The 20,693-nt window shown below is 35.8% G+C and overlaps 1 protein-coding gene across 2 annotated transcripts in view; it reads right to left on the bottom strand.

The window, feature by feature from the left end:
• Nucleotides 1–786: 786 nt before the first annotated feature.
• Nucleotides 787–20,693, bottom strand: part of ATP2B1 (ATPase plasma membrane Ca2+ transporting 1) — a 125,521-nt gene continuing 105,614 nt past the window's right edge. For both annotated transcript variants that reach the window (XM_062203137.1, XM_062203138.1), the window contains exons 16-21: nucleotides 17,984–18,175; nucleotides 17,544–17,757; nucleotides 16,882–17,093; nucleotides 14,301–14,408; nucleotides 12,468–12,650; nucleotides 787–4,066 (exon numbers count right to left, since the gene is read on the bottom strand). In XM_062203137.1, the coding sequence (XP_062059121.1) occupies nucleotides 3,755–4,066; nucleotides 12,468–12,650; nucleotides 14,301–14,408; nucleotides 16,882–17,093; nucleotides 17,544–17,757; nucleotides 17,984–18,175 (1,221 nt within the window). In that variant the 3' untranslated portion in view covers nucleotides 787–3,754. The remainder of the gene's footprint in view (nucleotides 4,067–12,467; nucleotides 12,651–14,300; nucleotides 14,409–16,881; nucleotides 17,094–17,543; nucleotides 17,758–17,983; nucleotides 18,176–20,693) is intronic.

The following is a 20,693-nucleotide window of genomic DNA, read 5'->3' as shown; positions in this document are numbered from 1 at the left end:
TAAACATATATCAAAAAAAAAAAACAAAAACAAAAACAAAAAAAACAAACAAACAAACAAAAAAAAAACCCAGAAAGAAAGAAGGCAGTTTCAATAAGACAAGACATGAGTTCTCCAACGGCAGGGTAAGGAAATCATCAACACGGAAAGGCTCCAAGAAACTCCCTTTTCTCATTCTCATTTTGGAAAGAAGTTAATTCAAAATTCAATTCTAATACATAATACATAGATAGAACCCAATTTGATAAAGTGGAAAATATTTTTCATGTCATAAATATGATACTTATATATACTCAATAATTTACCAAAAATTTATACCAATCAAAACTATGGTATTCATAGCTAAAGTTTACACAGTATTTCAAAAAAATGGCTAATTTATGTTAGTAACTTATTATAAAACCCAACTAAGGGTAAGTTTATTTTGTTCCATAGAATTCAGATAATTGCTATTGACAAATTTGAATTATTTACTTAAAAAATAAGCGCTAACAGTTAAGCTAGTCTGTTTTAACACAAAAACAGTACACTCCCATGGATTGCAGAAATGATCTATTATGCTACAAGGATTGAAGATGTGGGTAGGAGAGTAGGGACAATGTACCCACTTTCATTTTAGAGGCAAGATCATGCATATCAGAACACGGATTCACTGCAATACAACCATAACATTTCAAGTACATTATAGGATTTTCATCAATTAGCTTTTAAAAATTTCAAGTAGAAAAAATTCCAAAATATGTTCAAATCAATTTCATTATTCAAAAAGTTCAGTCCCCATTCAGAAACAGATAAACAGTATATTTATTAAATGAGTTAAGACAAATAAACTTTACAAATAGACAAATAATAAAAGGCTCAGTGGCTAAAATAGATGGTAAGCATCATTGAAAGAAATCAACACCATCACGGTTATCTCAGTTGGCTTACATGTGTAAAAAGAAATTTTCAAAGAGCAATTTCACAGAAATGAAGCCAGTTTTTTTTCTTATAAACAAATCACCATTTCTTGGTTCAAAACTGACATCTGTTATGAAAATTACCATATCACATATTTGTAAGATGACAAGGAATAACTCATCTTCAAAGTGCAAGTAAGTCTATTTACAACCACAAAAAAGGCAATGATGAGGAGAAAAGGATTTTTAAAAAATATACAAAGATTAAAAACATTTGGGATGCAAAATTAAACAATTTTTTTGGTTAGAGGATAAAAGAGAAAAAGTGATTGAATTACAGATGCTGATTTCAGCTGTACATACTATATAATGGGATCCAAGATCTTTAACAGCTTGCTTGCATTTTTTTTTTCCTACTTACATAATGCTCTGGAAATTTCTGGTAGAAATTACAGTGTCTCAAAGAGAGGAATACACACTAAGCATGTCTTGCTACTAACTTTCATGGATGTCCTAAGACCTGTTTATGGATTAGAGTTGGTGTAAAAAGCCATTGCCTTGAGTTGAAAAATGAATACTGTAAAAGCTTAATACAAATCCTCCAAAGCACATGCACTTCTAAATCTTTTGGTAATTACATTCATATTTAAGCATAACCAAAATTAAAAAAAAATTGTTTAAACATTTCCCTTTTCTCTATTCCCTATGCCTTGTAGGCTCTCCAGTTGATAGGGTCAATTTTTAGAGTTGAAAGGTTCTTCAAAATAGAGTCTAGTCCACCACCCTTATTCAGGGTAAATGATTTTCCCCAAGATCATGCAGCACGTAATGGCAAAACCTTTAAGACTAGAAAGCAGGTCTAGACTCTTAGTCTAATTTGCTTTCCAGCATATCATGCTACCTCTTTTTACAGTATGATTTGCTATAAATACCTGATGAATTAATAATGTACAGTTACAAACGCTGACAGAGCCAATGTGTTTCTAAGACTTGCAGAGGATTACTGCAAAGAATTGATGGAGAAAAGACTTCCCCCACCCACCAAAAATATCAAGCACCATCATCTAAATGTTTCTTTGCTGGGTCAGCAATCTCAGATGTAGCAGTCCTTGTAAACTTTATGTCAGCCTGAGGATTGTGTATGTGGTGGAATCTGGACCCTAACACAATGCCACTTTCTGAAGGGTAAAGACAAGAGGCAAAAAAGAGAAGAAGGTAGACAAATGAAAGAAATGGAGAGCTAAAGAATCCAATTGGCTTAGTAATGGGCATTGCAGCATATGGTTAATTACTACCACTGAATGCATGTTTGTAGAAGCTTTTTCACCTTTTTTTAAAATAAAATCTCATTTTATCTAATCTGTAATTTGGCCACTTAAGAATCAAACAAATGCTTCAAAGACATTGATGATCATTAATTTTTGAAACTGAGGCTATTTTAGATAAACAAAATTCTATGAAGAATATGTCAATGGCAAAATTGGGATAATTTTCTTAATTTGATTCTATCAGATTTCCACCAAAGAATTAAAGTGTTATGTCATGGGGCTGTTACCATCTTGAAATTTATTTCAATTGTGGTTAGACAGAACAGACAGATGCACTATAAATGCAGAACTGAATAAAGAAGCTGAAATATCTTTTAAAAAAAGATTGCCATGAATTTATTTAATAAAAGGGCATATTTATTTATGCTTACAAACAAGTTTCAAAAACAAAAGGAAAACATGTATGCTTCCATTTATTAACCTTTTTCAAAATGCCAACAGCCCTCATGCTGTGTGAAGGTCTCTAAGGATTTATTAGAAAAATCAATACAGTTCACTCACAGTTCACCAAGACATCACTGAACTAACACAAGTTTAGACAAAAACAAAAAGGACTAAGGTTCTCTTGTAGTTTGATAGTTTGATTTAATTTGATTTGCCTGAAATAACAAAAGCATTTCAAGCATCTTTCATTATGTAGTTGATGTCCTGCATTAAACAATCTACTAAATTCTGAACAAAAGGTTATTAGCAAGTTTTCAAAAATTTTAAAAATTAAACAGTTGTTTCAAAACCATTAAGTAGTAAATGTATTTAAGAAACTAATTAGGACAGATGCCATAACTTCATTAGAACACCACTGCTCATGTTTTTTTTTTTTGTTTTGTTTTGTTTTTTTGTTTGTTTTTTTAAACAAAGCATTAGTGTTATCTATTTGGCTATTAGTATTAGCAATTTATCTACAATATTTAACAAGGTAAATTGTAGGCAAAAATTTAGTACAGTTTCAATAGAAACACCCCCCCCCCCCCCTTTTCCTGAAAATACAGCAGTATTTGAAGGACTAATTTTTCTCTGCATCAGTTATAAGGAAGCTTCCCATCTATGAACAGGAACAAAAAAAAGTATCTACAAACCTTGTAAACAGATCTGTATCATTTATAAACATAAATAATCCAAATTATTAACAGCCAACAGCAGAAATTAAAATATCAATTCAATGATCCAGGGCTCTTTGTCTTGCCCACCTTTACTCCTCCCTCTCTCCCATCAAGGACTGAGATAAACTAAAGCTCTGCTAATACACTGTTCAGGACCATTCTTGGGTACTACTGGTGATCCACGGGTCACTTACACTGAGTTACTGTTTATCTGTCAGTTCGTTTCTCCCACCCCCCAAAAAGCACCCTCAGTCTGGCAGAAAGCTTTGCTTATTTTTTTAAAAAAATAAATCTACATTCGTACAAGTGTGTCTTCTGTTGAAGTCCAAAGACAAGAATATCATCTTGTCTGTCACAATATGTGAAAAGACCCAGTTTCAATTTGATTCTTTACAATGCAGCTAGTGTGTTAACATTCAGCTTACAATCAGAGTGATGTTTCCAAACTATGTAGTGGGCTTCCTGGGGATGAAGAGGTAGCAGACTTGTTCATTTCTATTGTAAGGTGAATTCCGCTGTCAACAGCATTGTTATTTTTGTTGGGAGAGGGTGGAGGACTGGAGTTACGTTTTGTAGGAGCATCATCTTCAGCATCAGTGTCATCAATAAGGGGGATATGAGGCTCTGAATCTTCTATCCTAAACTCAGGATGTGTCATAAAGTTGTGAATCGAACTTCTTGATTCTGGTTTTTCTAACCCTTCATATAAAGAACTACGAAATGCATTCACCACTCGAATCTGTAATATCAGAAAACACAGAAGGATGTCAGTACACCATTCACTTAACATAAAAATGGTTCATTTATGAGTCTGAATCCACAAACAGCTAGGTATGAGTGAATCATATTTGCATGTAATGCAGTGGAACTTGCAATACACTGTAAAAAAAATGAATATTTTAGTAGGACACTACAGAACAACAAAATCACATACTCCATGAATTAAGAGGTACAGAATTCAAAGTAATACTAGAGCATCTCATTTAGCATCACTGGCTAAATATTTAATAGCCATTTTATAGGATTTTTTTCCCTAAGAAAACACGACAAAACAAAAGCAAACAAAATAAAAACTTAACCATACACAAGCTTAGCTGATTTTTTTAAAAATTAAAAACAAAATGTATTTTTGAAAACACTTCAAATAAGGTAAACAAAACCAAGCACAAAGGGTTACTATTTATCATGCTAGGAATTAGGGTGTCACCGACTATGAAAAAGCCAAGCAAATATAAGCTGAATGCCACAATGAACTCACATCTACCCCCATTCCCTTAATTAAAAAATAAAGACAAAACCCAAATAAATATCTATTAGGTGCCATTAAACAGCTATAAATATTTGAGTATATGCCATTTATCTATGAAGTGTTAGTGTTTTTTCTCTATAATAAATTAAAACAAATTAGTTACTATAGTTCTTGAGGGAAGATCAGATAAAAACAATATCAAACAACTCCTTGAGGATTCTTTTGTGAAAAATTTCTCCAAGAGAAGAATGTTTTAAAGATTGCTTTCTTTTTTTTAAGATTTTATTTATTTATTTGAGAGTTAGAGCTACAGACAGAGAGAGTGAGAGGCTGAGAGAAAGATTTTACATCCACTAGTTCACTCCCCAAATGGTCCCAAAACAGCTGGAGCTGAGCTGATGTGAAGCCGGGAGCCAGGAGCTTCTTTAGGGTGCCCCACGTGGGTGTAGGGGTCCAAGGAGTTGGGCCATCTTCTACTGCTTTCCCAGGCCATAGCTGAGAGCTGAGTCATAAGAGGAGCAGCCAGGACTAGAACTGGTGTCAGCACTACAGATGGAGGATTAACCTACAATGCCACAGTGCCAGCCTCTAAAGATTTCTTGTATTTTTACTCTTAAAGATAGATATCGCCTAACAATCCACCTTCTTGGAAATCTGCTACAAGAATGAAAGGATAATGAGTAGTCAGACTTGAACACATAGCTGCCAACAGGCATTAAGTTTCACTAACCCAGTGACACTCAGATTCTCAAAAAAAAAGGATCAACATAGGTGATCATTTACTTCGTGTCAACTCAAACATGGTATTTGCTTTTGCTTTGATTCTAATGAATCCTGTTTAATAATAAAGACATCATTTACTCATGTTTAGGGAAGTAACTGCCATTTTCACATTCTAGAAAAAACGGTGTGTTAACTAAAATCACCACATAAGACAATACTGAATAAATCAGTGGGATTTATTCAAATGGATATCTGAAAGCATATTTCTCAAACATAATGTAGAGTATAGGGCTATGTGCTGACTTTTGCTTATAACCTTACCTCTCCTCCTCAAAGGTATCAGCTCTGATTTACTAAGCCCTATGCATAAAGTGTGAAAGCACAGCAGTGTCACAGTGTGAGAGAGGCAAAATACCGGAGTGAACTCTGGCTCTGCCCCTTACAAACTGAGGAATCCTGGTCAAACAAAAAAAATGTTCTCAATATAAAATGGGAAACAATATTATCTCCCTTATTGTGTTGTTTTGGGCGATCAGATCAATAACTAATGCTTCCCAAACTTTAATGAGCAAATAAGTTAAATTGAGATGTTGTGAAAATGCAGATTTTAATTCACCAGGGGCCCAAAGGCCAACTTTTTTTTATTAAATTAATGAGAGGCAGATATATAGATAGATGGATAGACAAAGTCCACCCACTGGTTGACTCTCCCAAAATGCATGCAACAGCCAGGCCTATGCTAGGCTGATGCCAGGTGCTGGAAATTCAATTCTGGTTCCCTGTGTGGTGCCAAGAATCCAAATACTTCAGCCATTTCCTACTGCCAACGAGAGGTTACACTGAAGGCAAACAAATTGGTAATTAGATCATAGACCCAGGCATGTCAATATGGGCAGGGGTGCCAAACACCTGTCCCTGGACACTGCATTTCTAACAAACTCTAAGTGGATGCTGATGGTCCACAACGCGTACTAGGAACAGCAGCATCTATTCATTTTGTCTTGACACCTTTACACAATATTTTATTATTCTATGTTCTCCATATGTTTGGACCTTTGTTCCTTAATTTGACAAAGAGCAGCAAATATATTTTCAACAACCAACTTATCATTGACAAAGGGGCTAAAATCAATCCCTGGAGCAAGGACAGTCTCTTCAACAAATGGTACTGGGAAAACTTGATCTTTGCATGCAGAAGTATGAAACCAGATACCTACGGTACACTTCACACAAAAATCCACTCAAAATGGATGAAAAACCTAAATCTATGGCCTGATACCATCAAATTACTACAGAACACTGGGGAATCTCTGAAAGATATTAGCATAGGCAAAAACTTTGGAAAGGACCCCAGAAGCACAGGCAAGCAAAGCCAAAATTGACAATTGGGATTATATCAAACTGAGAAGCTTCTGCACTGCAAAATTACTCAGGAAAGTGAAGAGACAACTGACAGAATGGGAGAAACTACTTGTAAACTATGCAACTGATATAGGGTTAATATCTGGAACCTGTAAACAGCTCAAGAAATTCAACAACAACAAAACAAACAATCCAGTCCTGGGTAAAGTACTTTAACAGGCATTTTTTAAGAGGAAATTCAAATGGCAGACACTTGAAATAAAATGCTCAGGATCACTAGCCATCAGGGAAATGTAAATCAAAACCACAATGAGGTTTTACCTTACTCCAGTCAGAAAGGCTCTCATATAGAAATCAACAAATGCTGGGAGGATGTGGGGAAAAAGGTACTCTAACCGCTATTGGTGGGAATGTAAACTGGTATAGCCAATGTGGAAGACAATACTTTCAAAATCTGAATATTGACCTATCATATGACTCAGCCATCCCACTCCTGGGAATTCACCAAAAGGAAAAGAAATCAGCATTGAAAGAGTTATATGTACACCCATGTTTATTACAGCTCAATTCACAACAGCTAAGATATGGAATCAACCCAGATGTCCATCAACTAAAGACTGAATAAAGAAATTATGGTATATATAAAACTATGGTGGTTAAAAAAATATAAAATCCTGTTGCTTGCAATAAAATGGATCCAACTGGAAACCATTATACTTAGTGAAATAAGCCAGCCCCAAAAAGACAAACATCGAATGTTTTCCCTGATCTGTGGTAATTAGTAGACTACCTAGGGACTGGAGCTGTGGCGTAGTGGGTAAAGCTGCTGCCTGCAGTGCTGGCATCCCAAATGGGCACCAGTTAGAGTCCCAGCTGCTTCACTTCCTATCCAGCTCTCTGCTATGGCATGAGAAAGTAGAAGATGGCTCAAGTCCTTGAGCCCCTACACCCAAGAGGGAGACCCAGAAGATGCTCCTGGCTCCTGGCTTTGGATCTGTGCAGCTCTGGCTGTTGCAGCCAATTGAGGAGTGAACCAGAGGGTGAAGACTCCCTCTGCCTCTCCTTTCTCTGTGTAACTCTGACTTTCAAATAAACAAACAAATCTTTAAAAAAAAAAAAAAAAGTACATAAAAGATAATTTATAGAGGTGAAGTTGACACTTTGAGATTCAATGATTTTTAACAGCCCTGTCTCAACTGTTGAGGAATAGCATTTTTATTTTCATACTATTTAGTGCAGAATTTATCTTACGAGGATAAAGCTAATTGAAAACAGATCTTTATAAAAAAAAGAAGAATGGGAATAGAGGAGGGAGAAGGAAGAAGGGTGGGAGTATGGGCTGAGGGTAGGTGGGAAGTATCATTGTGTTCTTTAATCTGTATATAGTAAATACATGAAATTTGTATACCTTAAATAAACTTTAAAAACAATAACAAAAAACCCGTCAGCCCAGGTACAGAAGGGAACAGTGAGTTGTGTGAATCACTGGAGCAATGGATTGAGCTTGAGGAGGAGACTGTGAGAAGCTCAGTTTATAACCAGTCAGAAGCACAGTTACCTAGGCCTTGTGACAAGTAACTGATGTGGGAATGGGGACAGGCTTAGGGACGGAGCCCTCAGTCAGTGGGACCTGACACTATTTCCAGGTAGTGTCAGAAGCAAGTTGAATTCAAGGACATCCAGTTGGTGTTCACTGTAGAATTTATTGCTAGATTCTTGGTGATGAGAATTCTTCATATAGGGATCACAGAAGTCTTCTGTGTTAATTGTTGTAGGTTGAGAATAGAGGAAATATGGTTTCAGAAAAATACACTAAGGTACCAAATGACTTCAAGAGCATAAGTCCTTCAAAACCACACATTTTCCTAAACACTGTACCATCTTTTTTGACAACGAAGAATTAACAAGATTATTGCCCAAAACATGGTATACAAGTTGGTAGCTCTAAAAGTGTAAGATAATTAATTATTAGCTCATAAGTGTCTACAAAGGATTGCCTATTTTTGAAATTTATATTCATTATTACTTCTACTATGTGTTTAGTTTGATTAACTACAATGGTAAGGTGAAAGATACTCTGCAACACTAAAGAAAATTGATGGCTTTTTTCCAAAGTCGGGTGCTTACATATTAAATTTTTTCAAATTCTCACCCATTTTAATGTGCAACATTTTCATTATTTGGAACAGAGTTTGACAAACTTTTTCTATAAAGGATCACACAATTTCTACCATAACTCAACTCTACCTTTACAGTGCAAAAACTGTGAATGAACACAGCTGTATTCTAATAAAAATTAGGCAAAAGGACAGATTTGGAGCATAAGCTATAGTTTGCCTAGAACAGCAAATTTTCTCTTTCTGCTTTTTAGGAAGGCTTAGCTACTTACTTAGTAAGATAATCTACTAATAGTGAAGACATATTAGAATAGTATAATTTATAAGAAGGAAAAACTACAGAATGTTTTCCCTAGTGATCTTAAGAAGGAGTAAAGAGCTGACTAAGGAAAAAGATATTCTCTTCAGAGATATTTCCAGTTTAGTGTTTGACAAAGTTGAGCTGGGTTATTGTTTCTTTTATTTAGCAAAGCAAAGATTCTGAGTAAAAGAAACTGAATATTCACAGATATTTCTAAGCCTATATTAGGTCAGAAATGATACAAGAAAATTAAACCTTTCATTGAACACATTAACACTCTTAATTCTGTGTACTGGCTGAGGTCTTGTCCTATCCAAGACAATTCTCTATCAGCAAGGTTGAATGAAACTTAAAGTAACAGAAATATATTTACAGTAAACATCTCAAACCTTGATAAAGCAATAACCACACACGTGGCTTTGCCACTCTCTGAAGTATTATTTACCTCTGAAGTTTAAACTAGTTCTCTGCCCACATGAGCCCAGTAACTCAAGAGGTTTCATATGTAGCTTTGCTTGGGACAAGAGTATGCCTTAAAACAGACTCTGTGATATAAAACCTGGAAAATTAGACTGAGAAATAAAGTAAATAAAGTATCCCTAAGGTTACGTGACATTCAGTGCTGGCAACCTATATGGGCACCAGTTTGAGTCCTATCTACTCCACTTTCAATCCAGCCCCCTGCTAATGTGCCTGGGAAAGCAGAAGATCCTTGAGCCCCAGCAACCATATGGGAGACCTGGATGAAGCTCCTGGCTTTGGCCTGGACTAGCCCCAGTCATTGCAGCCATTTGGGGAGTGAACCGGAAGATGGAAGACCTCTCTCTTTCTCTCCTCTCTCTGTAACACTACATCTCAAATAAACAAATCTTTAAAAATAATAATAATATAGTGTGATTATATGAGATTTCTTGTTCTTGGGAATATATGCTAAATTATTTAGGGATAAAATGTCCATTTGCCAACTTCAAATAGCTCAGGAAAATGCAGATAATATAAAAAAGCAGCTGTCATAAAATATTAAGAAGTGGTAAATCAAGGTATTCATGTTATTAACCTTCCAACTTGTCTGTAGGTTTGAAAATTTTCAAACTAAAAATCTTAAGAGGAAGGACTTTTTCTTAGTCTGGATCCTTGTGGGGTACTGAACAGATGCTGAGTTTGCATTCCAGCTACCTCAGCTTCTTATACTTTACCATACTTAGTACCAAACTATGATCTCAGATGCTAGCTCTCCCAACTGGTCAATTCTAAGGATCAGCTTGGGAATAATTTGCTTCAGGTGATTTGTCCTGACTTCCCAAGGGTGAATAAGGACTGTGTTACAATATTTTGTGCTTTATTACAATGTAGAAATTTCCCATTACTTGTTTGTTTCCCTTAGTAGCTTTCAGGTTCTGAAGGCTCTAGCACTGCCCTACATATTGCTTGCTTTCTATAAATGTTTGTGGAATATTTATTGCCCATCGGTGGATGGTAAGCTTTAGAGAGCCAGGCATACATACACACCATGGTAATGGATGGATTGGATATTTTGTACCATAAGGCTACATGATTTAACATATACCATTTCACTCAGGTAGGTAATTTTTAAAAGGAAGATTCTTATCTGTGCATGCATGTAAATTTAGTATCCTAATGTTGCAGGATCAGTCTGTCCTTAGAGCACTTGTCTGCTCTTCATTTTATATCATGCTGCCTCTGTTTATCAGCCATGGGCAAGTCTTTCAGATTCCAAGCCAGTTTCATGCCTATCAAATGAGGATAGAGTTTCTGTTATGCCTGTTTATGAATAAAAATGAATTAAACGAACAGTGAACAAACAGGCACTGAAAAAAATAGAATGCAGTTTTCTCCCTTAATTCGCCTTCTTCCCAGCTTTCACAAGGATCTTAAATGGCTGGAAAAGACAGGTATCTGCCCAACACAAGGGTAACCTTAGGTATTTCTGCAGATTTGGGGGATAGGTTAGACATCTGACATTCTGAGAGTGTACCATGAAATAAGAAGACCCTAATTCTTGGTAAGGAGTTAAGGGAGTTTGCCATTTACTGAAAACCTAAAAACAAAACAAAACAAAACAAAAAATTTAATCTAGTTAATTAATGGAAACTACAATATGTACAGTTGAATAGTTAATCAATAGTACATTTTAGATTTTCCCTGTTTTAAAACTAAGAGTATTTCTTACAAATGATGCAATTTTAAACTAAATTATACACAAATGTTTTGAAAAAGTTTCATAAATACCACATTATATAAGTTTATATGGAAATCCTCCCTACACTGAAATCAACCAACCAAAAGCAAAAACCAACCAACCAACCAAAGGAAGGAAAATAAAGTCAATAAAGTTCAGGTTAAAATGGCTACCCGTACTGAGTACCTGAAGTTACCAACTTGCTTTCCAAACTGGATAAAGAGTCAAAATGCTAAATTTATTTTTAGCTTTAAAAATGCAATTTCCTTATTCTGTTAGCTCAGTTTCAAATCACATGCTTCTGGGACCATGCAATATTAACATGTTTAAAGGCATATACTCAAAAATTTATAGTAGTTTCAGAAATTCTAAGCTACAATTTTATTCCCCATATAAATTATAACTAAGAATTAACAGAGACAAGCTCACAGATTTCCTATCTAATCTTTGGTTGCAATTGCTCCACCTGTTATTTAGCCCTCTAAGAAATAAAACAACAAAGACAACACTTTGAGGTCTCAATCCACTTTACGAAAAGAAAGCTTTATGAAAAGCCTGAACAATGAATTCAAACATTAAGGAGAAAATGAGAAACGTTAGGTGTGTGAAGTAGGAAATGTTAATTTCATGCACTTAGGAACACACACTCACACCCCACAGTAGTAGAAGCAGTAGAAGAGGAAAACACTACATGTGTAGGGGTAGAAATATTTGTTACATCATGATGCTGGCTGGCGATGGAGGGTTGCCGCCTTAGAGCCCCCTGAATGGAACTTCCACTCTGGAAAGCATTCACTACATCCATCTGCAAGGAATCAGAGATTGTGACAGCTTGCTCAGCAAGAGAGAGAGAGAACAAGAGAAAGGACCATTCCATCTATCAACATATAAAAAGTAAAGAAAAAGGCACTTTTTAATAGAGCAGATAAATAGGCAAAGGTAGCATTTTGAGATGAAGGGGTTGGGGGTGGGTGGGAGCTAGGAAAAAAAAGAGCTTAGGGGCATATAGACACATTCTTTCATAATCAGTTAAAAGTTTCACTCATTCCAGACACCAGTACTATTTTCTAAAAACAATAAATTTTGAGGGTTGGGAAGGCAAGAAAGGAAGTTAAGGAGCACACACAAACCTCCTCCCCAGGTTTAAAAGCTCCCATGGTTTCTCCTACCTCTCTACCAGGCCCATACCTGTGTTTGGATTCTGTTCAGACCTCTAAACCACAAGATCTGGCCACGCCGCAACTCCCTTTCAGCGTGATCAATTTCTTCAACATCCTCTGCTAATTCTTCCTCAGGTATTTCTTCCTTCTGTGTTCCATGACCAGCTTCTTTTAGGAATTTTAAACGGCTAGTAGGAATTGTTGAAATAAGCTACAACACAGGGGAAAGAACTTAGAAACGAATCCTATCAAGAAGTTAAACTGATCAACTTTATACAAAAGGCATCCAACTATGTTTACCAATCTTTCTCTCCCAGAACAACAAAAAAAATTCTTCTCTGAGCTACAAGATTCAAGTCGGAAGGGTAAAAAGTTTTCCTAAATGGAAATTAATATGATTATATTTTCACATTTTAATTAGAACACTCAAGACAATAAATTGTAAACGATACTCTTATAAATGTATCTACTTGAACTCTATTTCAAAGAAAATGAAAATGGCAAGTGGTATTACTGGAACACAAAACAAGTGTATATTTTGTTAGTGCTATTAAGAATTCAACGAGAAAAACATGCAAATTAAATTATCAAGGTTACACTGAGAATGGTTTTAGAAAGTATATTTTAAAAATAAAATATAAAAAATAACTATTTAAAACTGAATGAACATTGACTGATAATGACACCCAATAGCAACCACATGTCCCAGAAAATGTAAAGGGTGCAAAGCAAAATCTATAAATTGTATGTTAGTGTTAGCAGCTGTTCCCTAAGGAAACTGGGTTTATTAGGGGAAAACAAGCATGTAGTCTGATATCGAACTGATATAGAACTTCTAGTTCAACCACCTCATTTTATAGAGGCAAAGTAAGCTCAGACATATGGAGCGACTAAAAGTAGGTGTACTGGCCACCAAAGCCAGTGTTCTTCCTACAATCAACACACAACATTGGATCTGTGTGCTGTGTTGCATTTCCTCTTCCTGAAATGAGCCAGATTTTTTTTGGAGGTTGTATTCTATCAGGGACATTGTAAGTAGAAGGATAATCAAAAAAGGGATGTGGACCAAATGTAGAATCCTATTTAAAAGAAGATCTCAAAAAAAAAAAAAAAAAAAAAAAAAAAAAAGATCTCTATTAATGAGGTCTTCAAATGAGTGGGAAGAGAAACCCGCAACCTAGAAACACAATTCAGAAAAAAGAGAGAGAAAAAGCACAAGATTGAGCTAAATGTAAGTAAAACGGAAGGTTTGTTTGATTGCTTTGCAAAAAACAATAAACTGGTTCACACAGGTTCTATTTCATAACATGTTAACATTCCTTTATGAAAATGTTAGTATATATTATCAGGTAGCTTTATAAGCAATGGTAACAGGCTTCCAATGCACATGCCATTATTACCACTTACCTTTAAAAAATAATGACATATATTGGCAAATAAGCTGACTATAGCAAAGAGGTATATCTCATTTTTCAGGCATTGCATTTTGGTATACACCATTAAAGCTACTCAGATTAATTAATCTAAAATGTGATTGTTTTTCCAGATACCAATACTTTTATGCAAACATTTGCTAAATGAAGTGCAAGATTTGTCTGGTTATACTTGTATCTTGGATTAAATTACATAGCAAAATGATGAAATGTTATTTTTATACTACTGTAAAGATTTTATCCTGAAAATGTAAAAATATATCACAGAATAAAAGATACAGGCATTAACTTCCTAACACATTATAAATACATATCCCAGATTGTTTCTTGATCTAAATGGTAACTATTTAAAGAACTAATTTTAAAAAACACGCACTAGATTTTTTTTAAAGTCACTTTAGGTTTTAACAAAAACTGAGATGTTTTACCTGGCCCCAGAGTAACGTTCCCATTCCTAGGAATATTGACCATAGCCACTGTTCTACTGAAAGTTCTGAACAACTGAAAGGTTTTCCACCAAACTGCACAATTATTATCTAGAGGAATAATCAAGAGTACATTTATTTAAATCTTTAAAACCTTAAAGTTCATACACTTTAAAAAATACCCAAATTTATGTCCCTTAAACTCAAGTTGAGTAAATACCATTCCAATGAACTACAATAGACACAGCTGAAAATAACTGAAATAAGAAATAAACTGAAATATCTGCTCCCAATTTTAAATGATGCGCTTCATGTCTCAATAATGCTTACTAAAAATTATTTTTAAAAATCTTGTAATAAAGAGTATCTGTATATTGTTTCTAATATAATACCAAGTAACTTCATTCCATATTTAGCATTTAGTGTAATTCCTTGAATCATTTAGGCCTTTCACAAAAGATAGTATATTTTTGCAAAAAGAACATAGGTTATAGAAAAGTGAACAAAAATATTTTCTTTCCACACAGCTGTTTACTCCTAGCCAATAGCTACGAATGCACACTGAAAGGCAAGAAAGGAACCTGCGAAGTTCTATATATGGGCTAACTCAGGTGTGTGATCTCAGAAATTCACTTTCCTTTGTAAGGAATGAAGTCCAATGATGTGCATAAATAACATCCATTACATACAGCTTATGCTTCCCTTATTCTAAAAGACCTTAAACTGAACTATTAATTAAGTAACAATAACCACCCTGTTCTGAGTATGACAAGCTTTTCTTTGATATGACAGTTAAGTAGTTGCCAAATATTAATTCTGTAAAAAAAGTACTCAACCAATTTTAGTTACCATTTTCAAACTTTTTATAAAAAAAGTTGCAAATTATATTCTTTGTAGTTTATTCCCCTATTTCTTTAAAAAAGATTTTTTGTTTACTTATTTGAGAGGTAGAATTATGGACAGAAAGAGGAAGAGACAGAGAGAAAGGTCTGCTGATTCACTCCCCAAATGGCCTCAATGGCTGGAGTTGAGCCGATTTGAAGCCAGGAGCGAGGAGCCTCTTTGGGCTTCCCATGCAGGAAGCAAGGGCCCAATCTCTTGGGCCATCTTCCACTGCTTGCCCAGGTCATAGCAAAGAGCTGGATTGGAAGAGGAGCAGCTGGGACTAGAACTAGCGCCCATAAGGGAAGCTGGCATGGCAGGTGGAGGATGAACCTGCTGTGACACAGCACAAGCCCTGTAGTTTATTCTTTACTCCAGTTCAAGTAACATGTATTTGTCAGTCCCACTGTATTTTTTTTTAACTGACACATTGAAAACTATATATACTTAGGGGATACCAAGTGATTTGATACATATATCCACTGTATATTGTCCCTATCTTATCTCCTTAAACATTTATCGTTTCTTTGTGCTAAAAACCCTGTTTCTAATGTTTTTTGAAATACTGCTATTTATATATTATTTATTTTATATATTTAATATTTAAGATTATTGCTATTTATATTTACCCCATTGTGCAACAGAATACCAGATTTCTTCACTCTAACTATACTTGAACTAGCATTCCAATATGGGATGCAGGATTGCAAGAGATAGCTTAACTTGCTGTGCCAGAATGCTGGCCCCTTGATTGTACACTTGTATATAAATTGCTAACTGGTTTGTCGATACTACATGCAATCAGAGAAAAACTGATTTGACAACCAAGTATGAACTTAACAGATATAAAACTGCAGTAATGGCCGGCGCCGCGGCTCAATAGGCTAATCCTCCGCCTAGCGGCGCCGGCACACCGGGTTCTAGTCCCGGTCGGGGCACCGATCCTGTCCCGGTTGCCCCTCTTCCAGGCCAGCTCTCTGCTGTGGCCAGGGAGTGCAGTGGAGGATGGCCCAAGCCCTTGGGCCCTGCACCCCATGGGAGACCAGGATAAACACCTGGCTCCTGCCATCGGATCAGCGCGGTGCGCCGGCCGCAGCGCACTACCGCGGCGGCCATTGGAGGGTGAACCAACGGCAAAAGGAAGACCTTTCTCTCTGTCTCTGTCTCTCACTGTCCACTCTGCCTGTCAAAAAAAAAAAAAAAAAACAAAACTGCAGTAATGTTCTTGTGTATGCAAACCAAGAAAAGAAAAGTATGAAAACTTCAATATCTATACATTTTTTTCTATAATTTACATTTTATCCATTTTTGGTATTGTGAGGGATGTTTAGTTTTTAAAATTTCAATATTTGGTGGCTACTTAACTGTCATATCAATCACCAATCAATTTATTTCCCCAGCATTATCATATCCTGATTTAGCTTCATAAGAAATAATCTTTACTTTTAGAGTTGAAAGAAAAAAATTTATTTAGATGTGGCATTAGCATCTAAGAACAAGAGAGCCAAAGTTCCCATATTCTTTAAACAGCACCTTAGATGAACATGCTACTGTGGGATATCAAAGCAATACAGAGAAGCCAACCAGCTGCCTCCTCCTCCCCGCCACAGCCACCAGCTATCAAGTAATTTCTCAAAAGTCTACCTTTTCATGTACTATCTCCCATATAATAAATTTGAAACTACCTTTTCCAGTTACCCACCTGTACCACAAAAGTGCCTAAAACAATAGTGCAGAAGATGGCATTATTAAAGATTCCTTCAAACACATTCCTTTCACCATGAATTTTCCGGGCATTTATTTCATTGAAAAGTTGCATCAGCACAAAGGTATTAAAAACAATGGTATAATGTTCTGAAGGAGGAGCATGCAAAGGAGCATTTCTTCCACTATCAATATCAAAAAACTTTTCTCCTGAAAAAATAAAATATTACTATTTTGTAATTATCATACTAAGAAAAAACATTTCAAGGAAGTATTTAATAATAAAACTTGGCCAGACTCTCCATTTGATCTGGAATGACAGCATAAAAAAGGTAGAAGGGACTTGAGATTATCTATTATAAATCTCTTCCTTAACAGAAGAGCAAACAAAGCCCTCCCCCAAACTATGGCGCTTGCACAAGATTACATATCTAAGTGGCAGAGACTGTATAAGAAATCAACTCTTTCATTTTCTCCCCACAATCTGTCATACTGCCTCCCAAACTTCACTAATCACCCACTGAAAAAGAGGAGAAAGTTAAGATAAATGAAAATCAGGACCAGAACTTAGGTTCTTTAAGTTTTGCTAACATTAACACACCTTGGATAATAATAGCTCAGAACATATAACTGAAGCTTTATTAGACACTGAATTCTTACCAGCAAACAAGAGTGTAAAGACTACTACAAGTTGATAGAATGCATGACCCAAGATATTCTTCATCATCGTGCGTGAGATGAGAGGCTTATTTCTACCATAAGGTTTCCGAAGCAAGAGGGATTCGGTGGGCGGTTCCGTTGCCAGAGCCAGGGAAGCGAGCGTATCCATTATGAGATTTACCCAGAGCATCTGTACAGCCTTAAGTGGTGAATCCTAGAAAAGATATGTTTCCTAATAGACATTCACAGCTATTCAGGGACTCAGCAATTCTCAGGAAGCCTTTAGGGTTTAAAAACTTAAGGAACAGAACAGGACCACAGTTTTACACTAATTAACTGAAAATATTAAACTTCAGCTTATTTAAGTTCATTTACAGGGCAGTATATACACATTTCTGCTATAAAATAAACAAGTTTTTAATAAGCAAATTGTCACCTACTTGAGTAATACAAGCGCCTGTGAAAGCAACAATCACTGCTACTACGTTAACAGTAAGCTGGAACTGAAGGAATTTTGAGATGCTGTCATAGACATTTCGTCCCCACATAACTGCTTTCACAATGCTTGTAAAGTTGTCATCTGTGAGAATAATATCAGATGCTTCTTTAGCTACATCAGTTCCAGCAATACCCTGTTAAAAGAAATTCCATGAATCAGACTACATGCTTAAAAATTTTTTCAAAAGGAAAATGCACAAAACACAATCTTTCCCATTATATTTTATAAATATTGACTCAAATTTATATTAAAAGAAAGTAATATAGTTATTTTAAGATCTCATGGACATTCTGAGGCAATAGATATCAAATACAAAGAATGAAACATTGAAAATAAACTTCATGTTGGGTTAAAAAAAAAAAAAAAGAGGAATGAACAAAGGTACTGAGTTCCTTCCAAAAGTCACAGAAGAAGATATATTTAGCACTAGCTACTCACAAAGGGAAACGAGATTCTGCAAGAAAAACTTAGAGGCTGGGAGTAACTCAGTAGACCCAAGAAAGCTCATACTAAGTCAAGGACTGGGAGGGGAAACAGAAAAGTAGTCTTTGTTGCCCTACAGAACTGTCAGAAGGTTCAGGTCTTGGCAGTACCAGGAAGCACTGGAAAGGGTGAGGAGGTGGGAATAAAAAGAGGAGGATCTCTTGAAAGCCTACCAAAGGCACAGAAGAAGCACTCAGAAGCTAACAATGAAGTTCTTTGTCCCAACAGAAGACTGGGATGGATTAATGGAAACATTGAATGGCATCTAAATGCAACATATGAATTTCATAAACAAAATACTAAATAAAAGAAGATGGACTCAACATATAATTCTTTTACAAAAGTTCAAAAATGAGAAAAGTAGTATCTTCAGGATACTGGTTATATTTGTAGAGAGATGGGGTAGTAATTAGAAGGGACTATGATTGGCATTTCTGAAGTTTTATGATAATGCAAGTGTGTTCACTCACAATTTGGGAAATGAATTAATACTAAGTACCTACAAAATTTAAAAAGTAAAATAGCAAGAGAAAAGTAACACAAAGGCAGCAAGTAAAAAATGACAATTTACATGGGATACACAAAGTTGTGTAAAGAGAGAAAACTACAATAGAACACATGGCTAGGCATTTACAGTCATAATAAGGACTGAATATTGATGTAACCAGAATCATATAACCATGATATCACCCTACTGGTAGAATAATGGGCCAAGCAGTGAGCATGACTATGTACGTGGAATGAAGGCAGCAAATGTGCCTCTGAAAACCAAAATATCAAGTTGTCATCTTTAATGAAAAATAGCTAATGCTGTATATTAAAAAAGCAAAAACAAAAGAGCACTAAAATAATGTAATTTAGAAGTAAAGAATTATACAACTAAGGGAAAGAATGAGCTAACAGAGCTGGTTTCCTTTGAAGAGACAAAAATGGGGTGGAACAATGTGGTAGGAGGTTTTAGTATTAGGTTTTATAGAACGACTTTACTTTAAATGCTTTGCAAAGATTGTTTTGATAAACACAAAAAGTTCAAATGAAAATTCTCTTATTCAATTAACAATCCTAACTTACACTTTTATTCTCCAGCTCTTAATCTGAGTATTTTACTTATAATACACATTATATTTAACACATCTAAGAACTCCTATCTTAGCTTATCACCATCCATAATGGTTCTATCAAGTTAACTTAGCCTGGAGCCCTGTTTTCTTGCTGTTTCCTCTTAGTAATTTTCTACTCACTGACCCACACCCCTGCTTCTTGGTTATAAATCCTGATAGGACTTTGTTGGAGTAGAACCCAAACTCTCTTCCCCATTGCAAAGACTACTTATATAGAGATCTCTACGCCTACTATTATGTATCCCTTCACCTGCTGAATATCCTGTCTTGCTATCTTTAACATATGGTATTTTCATTAATGGATATAATAAAAAATGAATTATAATAATGAATATAATAAAAAAAACTTTAAATGTACCATGAAGGTTTGAAATCTAAAGTAATTCTATGAGAAATGATTAAATGGAAAACACTACAGATCCATGTTGTAAGCATTTTACTTAAAGAGTCCTCTGTAGGTTTTACTTTGCTGTTATAAACTTTTATTTACTTGAAAGGCAGAATGACAGAGAAAGAGAGACTGGTTCACCCCTCAAACATTCACAACCAGCAGACTTGGTCCAAACCAAAGCTAGGAAGCCAGTACTCCACCCAGGTCTCCCACATGGGTGGTAGGAACCCAAATAACTTGGGCCATTCACCTGCTGCCTCCCAGGCACATTAGCAGGAAGCTGGATCAGATGGATGTAGATGGATCCATCCATCTACAGTAACTCTTCTCTAAAGGAGAATTGATGGGCTGTGAAGGTCACAACAATGTTTCTGAAACTTTTTTTTTTTTTCTTTTTTTTGGGCAGGCAGAGTGGATAGTAAAAGAGAGAGACAGAAAGGTCTTCCTTTTTGCCGTTGGTTCACCCTCCAATGGCCGCTGTGGCCGGCGCCATCTCGCTGATCCGAAGCCACGAGCCAGGTGCTTCTCCTAGTCTCCCATGCGGGTGCAGGGCCCAAGGACTTGGGCCATCCTCCACTGCCTTCCTGGGCCATAGCAGAGAGCTGGCCTGGAACAGGGGCCACCGGGACAGAATCTGGCGCCCCAACAGGGACTAG

The sequence above is a fragment of the Lepus europaeus genome, chromosome 10 (assembly GCF_033115175.1).
Source record: "Lepus europaeus isolate LE1 chromosome 10, mLepTim1.pri, whole genome shotgun sequence".
Taxonomy (NCBI): Eukaryota; Metazoa; Chordata; class Mammalia; order Lagomorpha; family Leporidae; genus Lepus; species Lepus europaeus.
This window is presented reverse-complemented; position numbering and strand designations above follow the sequence as displayed.